General features: G+C 32.9%; 1 protein-coding gene across 9 annotated transcripts in view; it reads left to right on the top strand.

Annotated features, from left to right (window-relative positions):
- The window catches only part of ADGRL3 (adhesion G protein-coupled receptor L3), an 851,742-nt gene that overhangs the window by 381,491 nt on the left and 447,048 nt on the right, over positions 1-23,203 (top strand). For all 9 annotated transcript variants that reach the window (XM_036853251.1, XM_036853252.1, XM_036853248.1 and 6 more), the window contains one exon: positions 3,151-3,364. In XM_036853251.1, coding sequence (XP_036709146.1) covers positions 3,151-3,364 — 214 coding nt within the window. The remainder of the gene's footprint in view (positions 1-3,150; positions 3,365-23,203) is intronic.

Below are 23,203 nucleotides of genomic sequence, written 5' to 3'. Positions count from 1 at the left end.
GCGTTTTAGCAAATTTGACTGATGAGTTTAATCAACCAAATTGTCCACTTAGTCAAACAATGCTTTGACTTTATTATTTGCTTATTTTTGTTTCTTTGTTAAATTAACTTGTTTTTTAACAATATGACTTAATTGGTTAGGGTAACAAAATATAGCAAGATCAACTCAATGTTTGGAAGCAGTTTCAATGTGATTTTTTTAAAATGGCTATACCAAAGTTAAGAAAAAAATTGTCTCAGCAAATGCTCAAAAGTTTACTGTAAAACATTCTGAAAAATTCTGATTTCAAGAACATTTTATAAAAAAAGTAAGCAAAAAATTTCTATTATTCTATTTAAACTGATTGAAATTGTGAAACTGGATTCCCAAATTGGAACATTTTTATTGTTCAATGATTTTATTACTTAAAATGCTATATACAGTAATGAAAATGTCTTTTTCCATTAAAATAGAATCTGAGTATTAAAAAGGACTTCATGTTTAAACAGCCATCTAATTTCTAAATGATAGATAAATACATATATTTTAGGAACCATAGAAACACACATTTCAGAAATTCAGTGTCTATTGTGAGACTACCCTGTCAAAATGTTGACTCAAGAACAAACTTTAAAAATATTGTTACCGGGCTTCCCTGGTGGCGCAGTGGTTAAGAATCTACCTGCCAATGCAGGGGACATGGGTTCAAGCCCTGGTCCGAGAAGATCCCACATGCTGCGGAGCAACTATGCCTGTGCGCCACAACTACTGAGCCTGCGCTCTAAAGCCCGTGCCCTTCAACAAGAGAAGCCACCGCAATGAGAAGCCTGTGCACCACAACGAAGAGTAGTCCCCGCTCACCACAACTAGAGAAAACCCGCTTGCAGCAACGAAGACCCAATGCAGCCAAAAATAAAATAAATAAAATAAATTTATTAAAAAAAAATTATTACCACCAATCTCTGTGTTAACTCTCTTTGATCAGTTCTGTGGATGTGCTAGATTCATGTGTGTGTGTTTGCGTGTGTGTATCTGTCTGTCTGTGTTTGAGGGGGATTGAGGACAAAACAAGAAAGATGTTGAATGACAATCAGAATGGAATTAACTGTGCAGTGCAGCTTGAGTGACCTATTCGGCAGTTATGCGTGGGGTCTTCGGTACATGTATAGTTTTTCCAAAATGGTATAGAAACGGGGTGGAAACTAATGTCATTTTCTATTTTGAAATAATAGGTATGGTTTCATAAACCAAATCAATATTTTCTATAGAGTTTCAAGTGAAAATATTTATAGTAATAAATCTCTTTTTCCCTATTCCCACTCTTTTTACACTTTCTTGCTTCTCTCCTCCCTCCTTTGCTTTCCACATTTCATGCTTACTAAAAAAGCCATAAGAAAAGGTGAATGTATTTATTTAAATACATTTTTATGTATGTGTCAACATTAGTGAGTTAATCAACTATCAATGCAAATTTATAGCTGTCATGTATTCATCTCTATAATTAATTCTCTTATGTGAAAATCAACTTACTAGCTGGTTGGTAAAGAATTTAAGAATTTCATTTATGTGCTTTTAAAAGAAGACTTGTTGAGTTTTTACAATTAAACATTTGACTGTCTTCCAATAATGTACTGATTATATTCAGTCTTGGATTGTGAAACTGTTAAATCTGACGTGAAAAGATAGACAGTTTGCTGTATAAAAATGAAATATCTATGTTCAGCAAACATATGAAACCAAACAAACTAGAAAAACATATTTGCCACAAGTATGAAGGACAACTTTTCAATTTTCTTCTATCCAAAGAACTTTTACAATAACAATGTATAATAAAAAAAAGATGAAGGGTCAAGAAACATATGGAAATATATTTAATTGTATAAAGTGGTGAAAATTAAGGATGTTATATCATTCTTTGTCTATCACATTGGCAAAATATAAAGGAATTGGTAATGCGTAGTTTTGAAGAGGAAAGTACTGCTGGTGTAAGTGTACATTTGTATTAAGCTTTTTGGACATCTAGTTGTTGATATTTGCCAAATTTCAAATATATTTATGCCTTCATCAATTTCATTTATTAACATATACCATAAAATATATTTGGATAGTTATATTTTTTCTAAAATATTATAGCCAAGGTACACAGGTAGGTTTATACTTCTTGCAGTATTATGATACAAAAACACTGGGACATTTCTTTTTTTTTGAATTTTATTTTATTTATTTTTTTATACACAGGTTCTTTTTAGTCATCCATTTTATACACATCAGTGTATACATGTCAATCATTTCTAAGTGCCCATTAACGTAAGACCAATTAAATAATGTTTTATATGTATATGTAATGTAGCCATTAAAAATGAGGGATACAACATAGGAATGAAAAGATTTCCACCATATATTGTTAAATTAATAAGTAAAATAAATCAAGATATGAAACAATGTGTGTAGTGTGATACTACCCGATTAAAAGTTACTTAAGTAAAATTAAAAGAGGGATGGGAAGAAATATACAATGTTTGTTTTTTTTCTGTAGACAGTTCTAATAGAAAAGTCACCACATTGTTACCTGCTTACCTCTTGACATTGGGGGAAAGGTGTGGGAAGGGAGCTGAAGGAAAATTTAATTTGTCTCCTTACAAATCTCTATTTTCTTAAAGAACATTCACTATTTCTATAATTAACTCAAAAAATATACTGATTATGTCGTTACCTGAAACAATGAAACTGTTTCAAAATTGAAATAGATTATTTAAATAAGTATATATAAACTCAAGAGCAGTACGTTTTTTGTTGTTGTTGTTCATGGTTTCTATTAAAAAACAAAACAAATACACACAGTATTCCTGAGGTTAATCTGAGAATCTTGTTTTACAAACTGCATGATATTTCTCTATAGTCTTTACCTCACATATCAGCCAGTGTTTTAGAAAATCCAGAGTGCTTTGTTCCATTTATAAGAAAAATACCTGTGAGATAAGATTTCTAAGAAATAATTGTTATAGCTAGATTGTTAAAAATTCTGTCAAGTTACTGAAGTGAGAGATAGTCTACTTTTAGTTAAAATTATGAATTGTAACTGCTTTATTCCTTTATATTAGTATGTGAGAAATGGGTACTTTTCCTTTCTATGTAACAAAGATGACTTATTTTTCTTCCTCCTCCTGGTAGCTTTCAGCCGTGCCCCAATTCCGATGGCTGTGGTCCGCAGAGAGCTCTCCTGTGAGAGCTACCCCATAGAGCTCCGCTGTCCAGGAACAGATGTCATCATGATTGAAAGTGCCAACTATGGGAGGACTGATGACAAAATTTGTGACTCTGACCCTGCTCAGATGGAGAATATACGATGCTATCTGCCTGATGCCTATAAGATTATGTCTCAAAGGTATGATATTTCTAATATTCTTTGTGCATTTGATATAAACTCTCAACATGCATCTGTGTGACATATTGAGCATAGGTACACACAAAATTGTGTACTTTAGGATACTTTGAACTACTTTTTCAATATCAAACTATTCCCCATATCACTAAAATGCTAGTGCTAGAAATTGCAAATGGCATTTGGAAAATATTAGAATGTATTAGATTATTTTTTGTTTCATGTGTTCTATTCTGTGTTCTCTAGAACTGAGTTCATTAGTTGAGAAACTAAATTTATTTTTCAGTTTTCATAAACAGAATTATGTAATTTTCTCCAGAAATTACAGAAAAATTATTTTACCGCTAACAATGATTTCCATTAGTGTGGGAAAAAGAGTAAAATTTAAATTCAGAGGCAATTTTATAACTATTAATCAAAATATAATAAAGACTATTGATTAATGATTATTTGGCCTTGGAAAACAATAAAAAATGTTACTTTGATATCTAATATATAAATTAATTTATTTAATTCATTTAAACTATCTGAAATATTACCATAGTAAAATAATATAAAGTACCATAGCATATCACTGGATAAGTAAAAGAAAATCTTCAATTCTAAAGAGACTGGTCAATTAGAATCTATAGTATAGAAAGTTTATATTAAAATTTCTTGATAAATTAGTTAAATATTAAATATATCTCAAATATTTGTTCACTGTTATTATGATTTCTCAGAAATCAGTGACAGAGTCATTCATTTACGATAAGCCTTCATACTTTCTGACTACTTGCTCACAAAGTAATTTTTAAAAACTTAATCAATAAATGATTTACTTAGTAAATTTGTTTTTCATTAGGATTTCTATTTAGGCATTTCTTTCTTTTGTTTAAGGACTTCTTAAAATATGGGGGAAATCAAGCATATGTAAAAATAAATTGAATTATAAAAGCAAATACAGTGGATTTTAAGGATTATCTTTCTTGTACTTAAGAAAGCCTGCCTTATTTTTAACCTTCTTGATACTTAAAATTCTGATATCTACATTGATAGTCAATATTTTTATAAATTTCTGTCGTATAAATTATTCAAAGAAATTATCACATGCCAGGATTTTGATGATCAGAGCATCTGAGGTATACTTGAAGGATAGTGGTCTCTGGGCAAATCTGAGAGCTTTTATTTGTCTATTTCTAAAATGCTGGCTCATGCTAAGGTGAGTGTTAATGAGAAATAAAATTTTAAAATTAGCGATTCCATTTGATATAAGTTTGGTTGCATTTGGTTCTTCTTGTTGTCTCTTGTTGTTATATATTGACATACCTCCAACTATGGCTAAATTCTCTGATGTTATACCTAAAAGAAGTCTAATCATTTCGTTGCCTGTAGGTGTTATAATCATCTTTCAGGAGTGGTTATTCCATAAGTAGTACGGAATGGGCACCATGACTAAATTGTTATTTTATTTGTTTCAGTCAGAAAACCAAACACAGGATTCTTCAGAATCCATTCGGGAAGTGGGTTGAGGAGGATTTTCTGCTTTTCTGTGATTAGGTTTTCATTTAAAATGTAGCAGAAGCATTAACTTCACTAGCTCTTTGATCTCTATATGATTTTCACCAAAATTGTCTTAATCCTTTCATTGATATTATTAATGGCTCCCAAAATAAGCCCTTAATCTTATAATTATTGCAAAACAGTTACAATGGATCCTCTGGAGCTACTGAATTATATGGGATGCATATGTAAAGTGGCAAATCTGCAGAGTAAAATCGCTTTAAGCACCCTGAGTAAATCATTTGTAGAAGCCTTCCTGGGGGGTTCTCAACTAAGAATTGTCAGTTAAAATAGCTGTGGTTGATTCTCCATGGAGGCAAGTTTGTTGCTTGTATTTAGACCCTTAAATGTACTACATTTACACTTGTCCAAAATAAATGGAGAGAAGAAATCTGGTCCCATTTTGTAAGCTACCAAGGTATGGGATGATCACATCCACTTAAGCTGCTTTATAATGAACTCTCACTGTCACGCCAATGATAGCATGTTAAATAATGTTCATAATTACTAATTATGATATGGGCACATCATATTAATTATGATGTCAACAGTTTAAATAATGTGTTTGAATTAAAATAATAGTAGAAAAAATCTTTTCTAAAAGGTGTTTTAGATTATTGTGTTTTCTTTCATTTAAACTTCTAGAAAGACATTATGTCAGTCTAAAATTTTTAAGCATGTCTCTACATGGGAAGATTATCACTAAACTCAAAAAATTATTTGTGTGTCTTTGCATAACCTTGTTAAAAACGCTTCCTAACTTACTTCAGCCTCATAAACTAGACAGATGTCACAGGCAAGGACAGACATGAAATGTTATTCATGCAGATGTTTGAATACACGTTGAATGAATGCATAAATAAAACTGTATACTAACATGTTAGGTGTGAAAAATTGGGGACTTGAATCAAAAAGGTTATGACATGTGATTTCCACATTTTTTTTCCCCAGTAGAACTATGCAATCTGATATTTGCTCTAGAGAAGTCAGTTTCCTCACTGCCTTTCAGATTGAGCCTGGTGTTCTCAAATCTAAGTGTGTTCTCATGCCATTCTGTCCCCAGTTTCTCTGAGTGTTCTATGCTTTACTTTTTTCATTGTACTACCAGAAGACTTTTTCATTATACTACTAGAACACATTTATTTATGCTTCTCAGAACTTCTGAGGCCACTCACCTGTTATCATCTACATCCATCATTTTTGCATCCAAACAATAAATGTGTAGTATCATATTTTAGACAGTTTCCTTGTGTAAAGTAAATTGTAGGCTTCTAGAGGGCAGACTTTCTGTTTATCTTACCTAAAACTAACTTTTAATATGTAATAATCAAATATATGTATATATATATATTTCAAATCAAACCAAATATATATATTTCAAATCAAATCAAATATATGTATAAATTTAGAAATACACTGTCCACTTTTGTCATGCCATTTAAAAACTTTCTTAACTTTATGTTCTGAGTCATTTTTGTTTCTTTTTACTTTATATTTATATACTTAAAAGTTTAAAAAGATAGTACATATAACTTTTGAATATAAATGTGAAAATGACTGTTGGCAACTGATAACTACAGAAATTTTACATTTTTAATGCAGCTGAGGTGTTTATGCTTTCTTCAGCTATTAATGGAAATACTTGCATTTTTTTCTCTTCAATTTTTTTTATTGAAGTATAGTTGATAAAACTTGCATTTATTAATTCCACCAATACCTGAAAGTCCATGATATGCAGTTCACTATGACAACTACTCTGCAGTTTGGTGGTTAAATAATTCTGGCATGGTTCCTGTCCACAAAACTGTAGTTTTTTGGCCAATAATAAACAAATAGCTATATCATTTGTTCAGTAATTTATTTTCATCTCAGTTACATTTATTGAAGAATTCAAAACAAGAAGGAATACTCTTTTACCTAGATGATATTAGGGAGTATTCACTGAAGAGAAAGTGTTAGGCTCGTCCTTGAAGGATTGCAGCGTTAGTGGAACCGGAAGAGACCAAAGTGATATTAGATATATAAGTGGATGAACGCCAAAAAAGATCGTGGGAAACAGCTTCTCTTCAGTAACCCTTCACCCATCCTTTTCTGTCATGGCTTCACAAGTTTATTGGTGTCTGCTGTGCACAGCTTACTCTCTCTAGGCCCTCTTCCAAACGTGCCTGAAGCCAGCCCTCCACCATCATCCATCCCTATAGACCCAGTACACCTTGACAATTCGATGATAGACTAGCTTGGATGCTATTCCCTTGTCATTAAAAGCTCCGAATGGGGGGCTTCCCTGGTGGCGCAGTGGTTGAGAATCTGCCTGCCAATGCAGGGGACACGGGTTCGAGCCCTGGTCTGGGAAGATCCCACATGCCACGGAGCAACTGGGCCCGTGAGCCACAACTACTGAGCCTGCGCGTCTGGAGCCTGTGCTCCGCAACAACAGAGGCCGCGATAGTGAGAGGCCCGCGCACCGCGATGAAGAGTGGCCCCCGCTTGCCGCAACTAGAGAAAGCCCTCGCACAGAAACGAAGACCCAACACAGCCATAAATAAATAAATAAATTTAATTAAAAAAAAAAAAGCTCCGAATGGAGTCCTTCTTATAAATTGGACATAGATTCCATCTAAATGTGGGAAGTTTGAATATCATATGTAATGATATCTTCATGCCAGCTTTTTATGACAAATATTTTAAACATGTGGCATAACAGCCTTATTCTGCATAGAGTTGCCCATATTTTTTTAGTTGAAAAGGAATTTTGAACAAGCATGTATATATGTATATGAAGTACAGTGATTTATTGAGGTATAATATATATACTGAAAATTGCACACATGATAAGTGTACAACTCAGTGAATTTTCACAAACCAAGCTTATCTAACAACAACCAAGTGAAGACAGAACGTTAAGGGTACCTCAGACACCCCACCTTGTGCTTTGTACCAGCCATACTCCCCTCAACCAAGAATTGCTGCTATTGGGACTTCCATCATCTTAAATTAGTTTTGCTCATTTTGTAATTTAAATAAATGGATTCATATAGTATATGCTTTTTGGTGTCTAGCTTCTGTCATTCAGTGTATTCAGTTTTAAATATAACTATATTGAAGCATTTTTATATATCAAATTCACCCATTTCGAGTGTACAATGATTTTTTTTTTAAGTAAATTTACCAAGTGATAACAATCATCACCATAAGTCAGTTTTAGATCATTTACATCACCACAGTAAGATTCTTCACACCCATTGTTGTTAATCCCCATCTCCTTCCCCACCCCATGCAATGACTAGTCTATTTTCTGTCTTTGTGTCCATCCTTCATGCATTACTTTTTAAGCTAAAACCTGAATATTTGAAGTCAAGTTAGATTTAGTGGGTGTTTCAGTGGGGATGTTATCAAAGAAATACTAGCAGTTATTCCTGGAGGCATGGACATAAATATGTTGCTTGCCTTTTGAATTATGTTAGAATCAAAGATCATGAATCTACACATTTAAAAAGTACCCTCTTTAGAGTTTTCTATCAAGGAGAGATGTTAAATGTATAAAGTAGGAGTAATTTTTTTCTGATTAAATGAGTGATTTAAGTTTTACTTTTAATCTTCCAGCACCATTTTAGCAATATTACATTTTCACATGTCATAGTCACATCAAGAACATGCGAAAAAAAAAAAAAAAAAAGAAAAAGAGGCAGGGGAGGGAGAATTGTTTCTCACCTTTCTGGAAAAGTTACGTTTCAGTTTATATCAGTATCACTGCAGGGGATTTTACAGTATACAAAAAGCCCTTTGCTTTTGTTGTGTTTAATCCTGGTGAAGTTAAGAACTCTTTCAATAGCGGTAGAAGAAGAAACGCCAGTGGCAGTTTTTGTATGTACATTGCTGAATAAATGTTCTGCAATAACTGTGTATATAGACATGAGTTTTTCAATTTGAGTATTCTCCTTTGCTTCCTGGACAGATTAATTACATCATGTCTTGTATTTCTCTTATGAATTATAACAGATCAAAAACAATCCCGCATATCAGGGACTTTTCCATTGAATCCATATTCTAATGCAGTAAAATGAACAAAAGAACAGATAGGCATAGAAACAGAAGGAAAAAAAGGAGGGAAGGAAATGAAGGAAGGAAGGAAGAAAACTCCCATTCCCAAAGCCCAAATGTAGAGAATAAGAAGAAACTGGAAAGTTTCTATCTGGAAGGCATTTATCTCTTCTCTAATATTTTGTCCCATTTTGATTCTGAGAATACATATTTGATAATATTCTACTAAAATGCTTCCTAGTAATCTTTACTAATATTAACTTAATTTTGAATGAAATTGTATGTTATGTATGTGTAGTTTGAAATTCAAAAAGTTAGTTAATGATTCAAGTATTTCAGGATAGCTTAGGATAAAAGTTAAAGGGAGTTGTGTTGGCTGTCTCTTACAGGTCTTGGGGAGTATTAACCCTTTGTGCAGCCATTTTCTAAGCACTGTTCATGGAAACGTGGAATCCCTGAGTCCTTTCTTGGGATTCCACAGGGTCCAAACTATTTTCATAAAAATTCTGACATAAAATTTGTCATTTTCATTGTATTTGACATAGGCACCGATGGTGCAAAAGCAGTGGTAGGTAACTGTGGGCATCTTAGCAGGGATCAAGGCAGTAGCAACAGTGTACTCTTAAAAATATCTCAGTTATCTTAATTTCTAATATGATAAATATTGATAGCTATATCTCGTATAAACTGATAGTCTTAGAGAATCTTAATTATTTTGAGAGTTAAAAAGGTCATGAGACAAAAACTTAGGAAAATCGATGATTCATCAAACACAACTATTTTTTCATTTCTGCTTATTGGCTGAAAATTAGTGATTTATGTTTTGTTTTCATTGTTTTTACATTGCATAATACTCATTCTATTTGCTTTAAAATCATCTAGACATTTTCTATGAGTGAATTATTTTTGAAGGGAAGAATATCTGCATGTTATAGAGTAGCCCCTGCTAATACAGAATCAAATGAGAATTAGACTCATTGCCTGAAAATTACTAACATAATTTTCTGTTCAGACACTCATAATTTTCATAAAATTATGAAAACCTCCTTAAATTAAAAATGAAATGATTGAAACAGTAGAAACTTAGAATAGCTAATTTTTAAATAAAAAGTACTGCACAGGTTAAGTGTATGATTTTGTAGGAGGGGAGGAAGAGCTCTGCCATGATATTATTCTAAACACACATATGTTGGAAGAACTAAATTTATAAGTATGTATACTGGGAAAAATATTTTTCAATTTAATGTATTGTTGATGTCAATTTTCTTTTTTAAAAAGAGTCAACCTTGTAAAGACAGAGTTTAAGAAGTTTTGGGCACTCTTTGTTTCCAGGCATTCTTTAAATTTTCTGAGTTCTTTTTAATTTAGCAGTATTAATGGTAATTCCAATGCTTGTAGCCATTAGTAAATGCATTGGCAAACAAACTAAACAAAATAAACCTAGAAAGAACCTAGAAATACAGGTAGAATGAGAATGATAGATTTACCTGGAATTTGCCCTGTTTCTCATAGATTTATAAAACATAAGAATCAATTTTTTTCATTCATAGTAAATGATAATCATAATCGTTTTCCCACCTCTAGCTTTTTAGAAATTTTATACTCTGTGGTCACTGTGTAGAACTTGACATCTTGTGTGAAGTGTTTAGAAGATATTACCAAGAGAAGAAACATAAGTAGTTTCTGAAAATTAGAGAATATTGGATAAAAACACTGAAGCAATTATCTTGAGTATAGCTTAAATGCAAATGGAAAAGAACTAAGCAGATTATGAATATAAATTCTGTCACTGATTAATGGGATGTCACTGGACTCTGGAGGAAAATAATTTACAGTGATATGTAGCAGATATTCAGAATAAATACCTCAGTTTCTCTATCATTACAATGATTTTAAAGATTGCTGAGGATATTGGGGCAGTGGCTTTTGAAGTACTTTGCCTTTCAGTTTTTGTTTTACTGATGAGGAGGCTAAGTTACACAGAGTTAAGAAATTTACCTGCAATTACTTAACTTACTGTATGATGGTGCAAACATACCTGCTCTCTTTGGGCACAAAGCCTGTGATTTTTTTACTGTGCTCTTTTTTCTTCTTCTAAGACACTAAGAATACTTTTTTTTCTCTTTTTTTAAATTGGAGTGTAGTTAATTTACAATATTGTGTTAGTTTTAGGTGTATAGCAAAGTGATTCAGTTATATATATATATATATTTTTCCGATTATTTTTCTACTGTAAGTTATTATATCAAATATTGTTCCCTGTGTTATACAGTAAATCCTTGTTGCTCATCTATTTTATGTATTATGTAGAGTAGGTTGTATCTGTTAATCCCATACTCCTAATTTATCCCCCCCTTTCCCCTTGTAACCATAAGTTTGAGTTCTTATTCTGTGAGTCTGTTTCTGTTTTGTATATAGAATCATTTGTACTATTTTTTTAGATTCCAGATATAAGTGATATAATATTTATCTTCATCTGACTTCCCTCAGTATGATAACCTCATACTAATTGCTGCAAATAGTAATATTTCATTCTTTTTTATGACTAAGTAATATTCCATTGTGTTTACATACCATATCTTCTTTACCCATTCATCTGGTGATGGACACTTAAGTTGCTTCTATGTCTTGGGTCTTGTAAATAGTGCTGCTATGAACATTGGGGTACAAGTATCTTTTCAAATTAGAGGATTTTTTTCTGGATATATGCCCAGGAGTGGGAATGCTGGGTCATACGTATGGTAGCTCTATTTTTAGTTTTTTAAGGAAACACCATACTGTTATTCATAGTGTCTGCCCAATTTACATTCTTACTAACAGTATAGGAGAGTTATTATCTGTAGACTTTTTGATGATAGCCAGTCTGACAGGTATGAGGTGGTACCTCATTGTGGTTTTGATCTGCATTTCTCTGATAACTAGTCATACACTAAGAATAATTTTTGTCACAAGGAAAGGTCTTTTCCCTTTTTTAGTACATCAGAAAAAGCAAGTCAGACAGTCAAATCCATCCACATTTTATATAATTCCATCTGTTGGTCAAACAAGAGAAGGGTTTTAATAAAACCAACGTTACAAAATTGATCAGTGTAGCCATTTAGTTTCATCTTTAGGAAAATATCCTTAATATTTAGGATATTATGTGCTTGAATAAATAGAAAGCATATTCAGTTGTTATTGATAATAATAATACCTGTTAACATTCATTGTGTGCTTTTTATTTGCCGTAAACTCTGGTAATGAATTTACCTTTCATTATCTCATTTATTCCTCTCAATAACACTAAGAGATACATATTGTTATCACTTCCATTATACAAATAAGTAATTAAAGCACATAGAAATTAACTTGCTGAAGAATTTATTTTAAGCCAATGTCCTACTGCCTTATTTGGGGTTTTGTTTATTGTAGCAAGGATGATGAAATGATAAAATGTTAAGATTAGTTAAGAACAGTGCTCCTGATTATGATTATGATGGTGAGAAAAGAAACTCATTCCATCTCATGGAAACATTCAACCAAATATTGGATTGGTTTGTCTCAGGTTTGATTAATGTTCAATTACAGCCATACATAGATTTTTATTGAAGTTTTTGATAGAAATGATTAAATTATTGTGAATCTGAAACTCTCCAGCCTCTCAACCCCTTTTTTATTTGAATCAATTATGTTTATAAAATGTTTTGTATGATGTCATGTTTCTTGGAAAAACATGCATTGATAGAACAGAGCCAATTGTATTACTAAATATTCCAGCTATAACCGTATATAAAGCAATATTTATTGAGAACTTTGTATGAGCCAGGCAGTGTTCTAAGTACTTTATATGAATTAACTCATTTAATTCTTTGTTCACTCCTATGAAATGGATACTATTGTTATCCGTACTTTACTGATGGGGGAACTAAAGCACAGAGAGTTTGATTAACATCCCAAAGTTACACAGTTACATGGCAAAGCTGCAATTTTAACCTAGGAAATCCAGCTTCAAAATCCAGGATAACTACTACAATCTCTTGGCTGGTGTGCTCTGTCTAAATTATCTATTTTTAATAAAAGGTCTAACCCAGGAAACAAGTATGAACCAGTCACTGTTCCTGAAAAGAAAACACACGTGTGTGCATTTGTGCATGTTCACCCACACACATATGTACACCGTAAGTGGTTTGTTGTCATATTCACATACAAATAATGAAAACATGGCATGAAACTTACTAACTTATATGACATTTATTTTCTGCCTTAGGATAAGTTTTCAAGAAAAATCACTCAAGTACTTGTGATAAAATTTTTCATAAGGAAAACTATGAAATCAGATTTTGTTATTGTTTTTAACATTTTAGAGGTTATAGGGAAACAATTATCTATAGAAATACTTCAGTAAAGGTGAACTTATGGGTAATAATGGGAGTAATACACCAGTTTCTATATGTGTATGGAAATAAAAGAAAATAGGTATCAGTTAGTGTGCAAACTTTAGAACAGTGAGGACTCATAAGAGAAGCTAAATATATCATGTGGGTACTTTGAAATACTTGTAAATGAGAAAATGTATCATGCCAGCCTTTTTTAATCAAACTTGAATGTAAGTAACAGTGTGCATTAAAATTTCTAATGTTTTATATAATGAGATTTTAAACAGCATTAAACTCCACAAAGCTTTTGATAATAGTTATAAAAATGAAAGTAGATCTTTATTTGTACCACAATATGGTAACTTTGCTTTATTATAGAGGTCAGTTTATTCTTATTTGATATTTTCCATTTTATTTTTCATTTTCTGCCAGGTTATGCTGAAAACATATTGGTAAATTTGCCTTCATGAATACTCTATTAGACACAAGCTTTAACTGATTTATTTTTTCTTTATTATTAAGAATATGACTAAATAAAATATAGTTAATAAATCATTCTGCGTAATACATTTTCAATTTCTCATTATGTGATCTGATTAGTTTAACTCTAAGAAAAATGGTATTTCCCAAGTTGTTGGGGAATAACCATTACTCTAACATTTGTTAATATGAAAAAATGAATTTATTGATACCAGTTTCTGTAAAATTAGATATTTACTTTGTCACGTGTGTTGCAAGAAGATATGTAAATCATATTTATTTGTAACTTGGTTTACCAAATGGTAAAAGCAAAATATATTTCTTCGTGCATATGGGCTTATTTCTGTATATAAATATATGTTTGTGAGCTTTGGCTCAAAAAGACTTTGATCTTTCCAAAAATGCTCGTACCCATGACTATTAGTACTATCAACCTTATGAAAATAAACATTTGGAACTGTTTCTTGGACTTGTTAGTGTATTGAGGAAGTAATATTAGGAAAAGAATATAATTCTACAAAAATATTGCCATATAAAAAGAGAAAAACATACTTCAAAAGTATTATAAAAGACAAAAAGAGAAATTAAATGGCTATGGGTTCAAACCTTCAAAGGTAACAATATAGTAATGTTATGTGAAAGATTTATGAGTCCTCTACCAATATGAACATCTTATTAAAGACAATAGTCTAATATTAGCTCCTGATTTAATGGCATTGACTTTTTTATTTCATAGTAATAGTAGTTTTTGTTTTAGTTTCAGAATTATGCCCACCAAGGCCAGACAACATGCTACATCCTTGAGCATTTCTGTTATATATGAATATTTATATATGTGATTCTGATATATATCTAAATGTTTCTAATTTTATTTAGATACTATTTTTTATTATCTTATTTCTCTCCCCAAACCACAACTTTTTGTCTTTCCATTAGAGTATGCTGTAAAAGTACCTGTAATCAGTTTCATTGCTTACAATCTTCTAGACAGTGTGAATTATTTCTCTGAAGGTATTTTAGAAATTAGGTTCACAAAAATGTACTCCATTTTTACAAATTAGTCTCTGCAAAATTTGTCACATTAAAGGCCTTTCACCTTTCCAAGGAATTCAAGTAGATCATTCTTGCCTGAGGAGATAAGATTCTGAATTATTTCCAAGTTCAGGTCTTAAAAAACAAAACAAAATAAAACAAAACAATAACGAGAGTCTTTCAAATGACTTTACATTCAATTATTTCCTCCAATAGCATATCCCTGCTGTGACATAAAAAAAAATACTACAACTATAACAACAAAAATTCTATATAATCTTTCAACAAAAGACATGGAAAAACATAAATTAATAAAAGCAACACAAGCCCACATGGATATTGGAATGGAATATGAGCTTCATTATGCAAATTAACAGAAAAAAATGTGTCTCAGAATAAGTTGTGAGGTACATAACATGTATCTAAAATGTTACATTATTATATGTAAAGGAAAAGATAATTATCCATGTGATATAATTGAATACATATTTTATAGCTGTAATTGCATTATAAAAGGTCAGCAACAAATGACAAAAAGGATCTGCAACATAAATCTTATCCCCCAGATACTTTTAGTCTGTTGTACCACAATTTCTTGTGGGAAACAATTGAAAAACATGTTGTCTTAATGGTTATGGCATGAACTCAGTGTATCCTTAGAGTGGCAGCTTTGAAACTGTTATGTCAGCAGTGTTGGCATTACATGTGTATACAGACACATGTATACAATACAAGTAAAAGAAAACATAACTTCTGAGATATAAGTATAGAGCATTTATGATATGTATTTCTTGAATGCAGATTAATTTTGAGAAAAAATGTATTTGCCCTGGAATCACATAGTTACATCGTTATCTAATGGGTCAAGATTTCAGATGATTTTCTTTTTTCTATCGTTTATTAAGTAGAGGGATATGTTTCTCATCCATTTATTTGATTATTTTATTTTAAAATATTTTTTATTTGTGTTAGGATGAGAGAGCAGGTATATTTACTTTATTTTACTGTTGATGGTACTGATGCTCAAACAGATAAAATGATTAATCCAAGGTTAAATGTGACCCTGTGCCTTTAAGTTTATTTATAGATTCACTAATCTATTTTTAAAACTAGTTTATTTGGAAAACAGATTGACTCATATTTGGTTTTATGAAATAAAAGTATGTCTTTCATTTATTAGCAAAATGAAAAACAGTTTAAATTCTTAGACTTCACAATTCAAAAATAAAATTTCCTAATTATAAGCGGAAACAAATTGGAAATGAGATATTCAACAAAGGTGTAGAGACTTTTTAAGAAAAAGGTGTCTCTTGGAGCTCCAGAATTATATTAGCTTTAGGAAGATGTTTAGAAACCACCCCCTTACTACTCGGACACGTATGCCTCATCTTGTAGGTTCAGCATATGTGCTTTGAAATCTTTGCAGCAGACTTTGGTTTGAAATCCAAGACATGTGTCCTGGTGCACATTGCTCCTCTGAGCAAGTTAGAAGTAATATACTTGCCTTGAAGGGCCATAATGAGGATAGAAAAGTTTATGTTTTTTCACATGTATAATAGCACAATGTTAAAGTTGTTATTATTATGACTAGAGGTAAATGTTTCTGTATTATCGTCTATTGTTGAATAAGAGGTGTCAGTCTGGATTTTGATGTTTGTTTTCCTATGTAAGTCAAAAGAGAAGTGCTTAAAGAATTCCTGTCTCAGAAAGACTCTCCATTATGTCTTTAGCAATACATCAAGTTCATATTCCAAAGAAATATGATAGGATTTATTTACACTTGTAAATGTTTGTCTTGCTGTACTTATTTTATTTTATTTTTTTAATTTTATGATCTCTGTATAAAGAGTTCCGGTTCTGGGAAAATCCTTAAAGCACATGAAGTTTATCTTTGAAGCCAGAAAGCTTTTTTTTGGGGAGGCAGGGTTGGAGGCTTTCACTTCTTTATGTTCTGGGACCTCAGGCCTCATATTTTTAGCATGTATAGTCTCTCTTCCCTATCCTAGTCTTTGCTTTATAGTCCTATATAAGAATGCCATTACTTTCTTACTTTAAAATTATCTCTGAAGCTAAGAATTGTTCCAATTTCAGGTGAAGCACATGCCTCAAAATGAGGGAAGAGGGCTCACCAAAGTTATATCTGTATGGTCCTGACAGAGAATGAGAGAAATAGGTGCTGGGGAGGTCATCAAAGGCAATTCAGAATTTTATGTGGAATATCACAAAATGATTTACCCTTAAATAGGAATAATGCCAGGTGTAATACTGTATAATATATTACAAAGCTATTATTATTTCTTGAAAGTGTTTGCTTCCCTCTTAGGAGTTCATCTACATACTCACAAGAGGCTATATTTCGAGCTATGAAAATGTCACTAGCTTGGCAAGAAATGTGGCTTGGGAATGTCTCCACAAATCATTTCTTTAGTCTTGGCATTGAATAATCAAATTTTGTAGATTTTCTCTCTTCTAGTTAAGGAAGTTATTTCAAATAATAATCTTCGTAGATTTTTAAAGGAAGTCATACTTGTGAATTCCGTCTCACCAGTGTCATTTCATTCTGTCATTATTGTTGGAAACATCTTGATAGACCACATAAGGAAGAGTCGCCCACACACTGTTTACATCAGTAATTAACAGAGATAGAATTTTAAGAGGGATTATAGGCAGTGTAATCACTCCAGAATTTTCCTCTTAATGAAGTAACTAGCACGGTGGGCAGCCAGCTGCATTTTTAAACCCAGCAGGCAAGACTGTGAAATAGAAACTATTAAGTGTCAGAAGGAAGGGTTTGAATATAATGTTTGCTACTACTGAAAATGATAAGAAGCTCTCTTGTAAGGAAATGCCTCTTGGACAATCCAGTCTAGGAGCTTAGAAAACTTCAGGGCTCTTTCCAAATACATGTTGCCATACATTTTCTAGTAGAGCTGGACGTTTTGTAGGCTAAGGCCACAAAGCCTAAATAGGATCAGAATTCTCTGTGGCTTGTGAAGGCCCTCCTCCCTAAGACTAGAACCAGAATTATTTAAGTAGGCTCTTTTACATATACCTATAGGTTTGGGAATAAAGTAGTCTTCTCTCAGCACTGAGGTATTGATATTTTCAGAAGGAAAAATTGAAAAAGGAGCAAGCAGCTGTTTGAAAAACTAAACATACTAACTCCCATTCCTCTTAGTTTTTTTCCCGCCTTTTCCTGACCTCTGCCCTTTGGGTTAATGGCACCAATGGCTAAGAATGGTTCCGATCCCAGGGAGGCACATGCCTAAAAATAAGGGAAGAATGCTCACCAAAAGTAAATCTGTATGTTCTTGATAGAAAACGAGAGATATAGATGCTGGGGAGATAATCAACACTATCCATCCCCTACTCCAAATACAATTCAGTATTTTATGTGGAATATCATAAAGCGATTTCCCCTTTACTGGAAATAACAATGCTAATCACAAAGACTCAGAATCTCAGAATCTTTCAGGTGTCTGCAGTACCACCTCCCCCACATGAACCAAACCAAGCCAAAGAAGATAAATGTTGTTCCCGCATGGTAGTACTTCACTTTTGGAAGAAAGAGAAGCAGTGCCTCTGTTTCAGTCTCATAGCACTGGATGCCCTATGATCTGATTGGAGATCCTGCCTGAAAGAAGAGATTTTTGGCACTAATTAAATTTGAATTCAAATTTTAGTTCTGTTGCAAGTTTTACATAGGCCTTTGCGAATTCTCCCTCTCTTTTCATCACTGATCTGAGGAGACTAATAATGAAGCCCTGGGCTGGCACTCCCCCCTGAGTACGCGCTGGTGATTCTGACCTGAGACCTGGATGCCTCCTTTATGTTGGCATCGGCCTTCCACTCCAGCTTGTCAAGGTCAAACTACTGAAAGAAACTGGATGTGGGAAGCACTGGTCAGGTTTCACACTAAGCGCAACCTCGAAAATTACTTAAAAAATTTAAAATCAGTGGTATTTTTGCTCGGAAATAAAATGTTTATAAAAGTTAAAAAAGAGAAAGGCCATCACATTTTGCTCTTAGTATGAAATAACTAGCGAATTCAGTAATGAAAGTTTTCAAATGTTTAAAATTTTGTATTATGACAACAGAAAAAAAGTCTTAAAACAATGTAAAATCTCAAATGATCTCTTCTTCCCCTTTCTTTAGTTCAAATTGCACTTTTAAATTTGATAAAACAATTCTATATGTTCTACCATAAAAATAATTGCTGCAGTTTTTACAGCATCCTAACTTCTCTTGTTAACACATATACTAAATTAACCATTGTTAGATATTGCATAGTAAATGGTATAATTCATTTGTAACAGAAAAAACAAATAAACAAACAAACAAACAAATATATATATATACTGCTTTTAGCAGCAACCAAACACTTGAAAATCATTTTCCATTTCAGTCTGAATAAAAAAATAAATAAAAAGTCTAGTATAAACATACGAGGTCTATTAATCTACCAAAAATTAGGAAACTTATTCATTATAGGAAGAAACTACTGTGCACTAAAATGCAAATCAGAAGTTCACTCTTCTGGTTTTTTGGAAACCTTTAAACTTGTCTTATTTGAAAAGACACGAAAGGAGAGAGTCAGATATTAGAGGAAAGAGAAAGGTATTTCTATTTAAATCCCCGGCCTTCAAGAATGTAACTAATTAGCTGCTTCCAAGTTGTCAGCCTTGTTACCTGGCTAAGGTTTCCAAGCCAGAAAGGGAGGAAGGTAATGGAGCCTTCTTCAGAGGAAGAAGAAGGTGGCATGCATAGGGAAAAACCATAGATAGACAGCTTCCCTTGGTCTGTGTGCATCTGACCTGTAACTAGTGTTCACAAAAGCCAGTCTTTAGCTTGTTTGTACCATCCTTCACCGTTGCCATTTCCCCTATCAGAGAATGTAAATCATTTTAATAGTAGGCCCAAATAAACAACCTATATGGTATATACATCTCAAAAAAGGTAAAGCGATGCATGCCAACCAAACTAAAATCACTTGGATTGTCTACTTCTTGGGTCATCAGGGGTTCACAGAAGATTGGGAAAAGAAGCTGCACTTTATTGAGGACATTTTAGTTCCTTGTACCACCTCAGCAGAACTTTGTCCAGGCTCTCCTTTTACCTTTGTGCCTTGACTGTGGTCCTTTGTGGCAAGATGCTTTGGTTGGTAAAACATAATTTGGAACAAAGGATCCACTGAAGTGGAGGGAAAAAAAGGAAGAAAAGAAGGAAGTAACTTTTGAAGGATTTGGATCGTTGAAAAGTAATCTTTTTCACTTTCTGTATATATGCATTGAGTAAAGAAGTCTGTTAATTTTGTTTTGTGAAAGAGACCTTGATGTTTCATAAGAATTGTCAATAGCAAACATGTGTCTGCAACAATAGTAAATAATGTGATGCTACTTCTTAGACGGATCTGGCAGCTCCACTTGAGTCATTTGTAGTGAATGCAACGATATGTACTCTCATTAATCATTCCATATTCTATACAAACACTATGAGGTACAAGTAGTTCAAATACTTATAATCTAGGGATATGATTATATTATGGGTAGTTCAAGATCCTTGATTTCAAACTAAAAGCATAAGAAAAACCAAAAGCCTACTCTGTTTTGTCAATAAAATTACTTCGATACAAAAAGTACAAGTTTTACTTCTCAAACATCCAACAAATACCCACAGTTTGTATATTGCAGTCGACCTTTATTAAAAGCTTATATATGTGAAATGAGTATTGAAAGCTGATGGTAAACAAGTCCAGGCTTGATGGCACAAATAGACTCAAATTAACCACAGAGATAAGCTATTACTAAAGATACTTCCACTTAATGCACTTGTGCCGCGAATCCTGATAACTGCTAGGAACTTAAACATGACTAAAATTGTTCCTCACTATAAGGAAGTTTAAGGGAGAAGATTACATAAGCAATTAAACTGAATAAAATGTGGTAGATACAGTAAGAATGATACAGATAACTAAAGGACTAAATGAAAGGGCTCCTAATGTAGCCTGAAGTGTACTGGGAAGCTAAGGGGTAAAATCTTAGCTAAGTCTTAAAGTGTACATGAGAAAGGCATCAGAAGGGTATTAAGGGCTAAGGAGAGATATGGGATTGCACAGATGTGAAGGGAACTAACGTAGTTCAGTGACACTGGAAGTTAAACTGTAAACCAGAGACTAGGAAAACATGAGGTATATAGAGGCAAAATAATGGCCTTGACTGTCATGTTCCGAATACTGGATTTTATAATGACTGTAGTAGTTTGCTAGGGCTGCCGTAACAAAATACCACAGACAGTGTAGCTTAAACAACAGATGTTTAATTTCTCACAGTTCTGGAATTTAGACGTTTAAGATTAAAGTGTTGGGAGATTTGTTTTCTCCTGAGGCCTCTCTCCTTGACTTTCAGATGGCTTCTGTGTGTCCTCACATGGCCTTTTCTCTGTGCATATGCATCCCTGGTCTCTTCTTTATATAAGGACATCAGTCCTATTGGATTAGGGCCTGTCCTATAGCTCATTTAATTTTAATTACTTCTTTAAAGCCTCTCTCTCCAACTATGGAGGTTAGGGCTTCAACATATGATTTGGAGGGACACAGATCTGTCTGTAACAGTAATTATGAAAAGGGTCCCCTGAAGGGTTTTAAGTGAAGAAGTAAATTCCTGCGTTAGGAAAATTTGTGTCTAGATGCATAATGAAGATAGATTTGAAGGGGAAAAATAGTGGAGGCCTGAGGACTAGTTAGAAGCAATATAACAAGTTTTTCGCTGTGAGAGGCTTGATCTAGGGCAGTTGTAGAATGAATGGAGAAGGGGAGACTGAGTTGAGAGAAATCTATCATTAATGGGATACAGAGGGTAAGGGGATAAAAAAATAAAAGTCCCAACTTCTGTCTTAGGAAAATAGATAGTGGTACAGGCCGACATAGAAAGGGAATAAAAACCGACCTTCAGCGCTAGACCAATCTGCCTCCACTGCCTGTCTCCCACAGTTGCCCACACAGCTTTGCCTCTTTGATCTTGTCTCTTTGTACTCCCAGACTTGCTCCTTCTAATCCAGCCACGATGGTGTGTCCTTGAACATGACAGACACCCACCACCTAACAATGCTATGAGTTGATCAAGGTAACAGCATAAGCGTTGTTCTCATTACCTTGCTGTGGAATGCTGTAGACAAAAGTACAAACAGAAAAATAGAAAAACCTCCTAAGTACAGTCAGCATTATAAATAAACTGAGAACAAAACAAAACAAAACAAAAATCCCAAAACAAACAAAAAGTGAGGCAAAATCAGAAATGTAAAAGGGAAAGAAGTAGCATTTTGCAGACTCATTCAATCAATATTTGTTTATTTTTGTATTGAAATATAAAGACAAACTCTGGTGGTTTTCGGGTGATAATGATAAGAAATGTTAAACTAGAGATATGTACACTGTCTAGAGGTTTGCCATTGGAACGCTAGCTATGTGCAGTTAGGCCTTTTTTATTAAGGAGAAGTCAGAAATTGGAGTTTTATAAAAATCTCCTAAATTCTATTGGATCACTTAAAAAATACATTAGGTGGGTTGTACAAAGTATATCTGAAGAAGAGATTTAGCTTGTATTTGACTGGTGTCTACTAGAATCTGGGGATTCAAATATGAATTATCATGAATGCTGATTATTACTTCAAGAAGTCAATGAATAGGGCTCTATTTAATCTTCTGTTTAAAATTCATTTCAGTCATTCAAGGATCTTAATTAGTGTAGACAATCTCTTAAATTCACAAAACTGACAATCTCAGGGTTTGTTTCAGTTTACTTTCAAATTCACAACATGCACTTACATTCCAAGATTCTTCTGGGCGGTGGTAATGAAAGGAGGAGCTAGAGACCATCAGGGTGTAGCTTTGCAACACAAACTGGAGTTATGTCAAAGCTAGGTTTTCATAATTACATTTGGCCAGAGCCAGATAGTAAAATAATAAATGATTATAGGCTTATTAGAAATGTTTTCCCTCAGACATGATGTCATTAGAAACGGTATGCCTTCACTTATTTGTAATTTGAGAAGATGTTGCCTAAGTACAGTAAATGAGGCAGGACAAATTATCTTTGATTTTCATAGTTGAAAAATATGGAAACATAACTATTTACAAATTTTCAAATATAACTTAGTTATTCAGGGACAAAACACCTCAGGTTTGTTACAGAGATATTCTTGTATTGATTTGGCTCTTTTGCTGGCATTTTCACCTACTTTACCCTAATTGTACATAAGTGTAAGGGTGAGAAGGAGGTGAAATTTTCATCTATTAATATTATCTTTTAAACATGTGTCTGTTTTAATTTCATGAGTTAAGTCTTTTATGGGAAACACTACAAGGTCATGGGTATATGGAATTTACTATACCTTT

This window comes from Balaenoptera musculus, chromosome 5 (assembly GCF_009873245.2).
Source record: "Balaenoptera musculus isolate JJ_BM4_2016_0621 chromosome 5, mBalMus1.pri.v3, whole genome shotgun sequence".
Lineage (NCBI taxonomy): Eukaryota > Metazoa > Chordata > Mammalia > Artiodactyla > Balaenopteridae > Balaenoptera > Balaenoptera musculus.
Note: the sequence above shows the minus strand (reverse complement) of the source record. Positions and strands in the feature narration are given on the sequence as shown.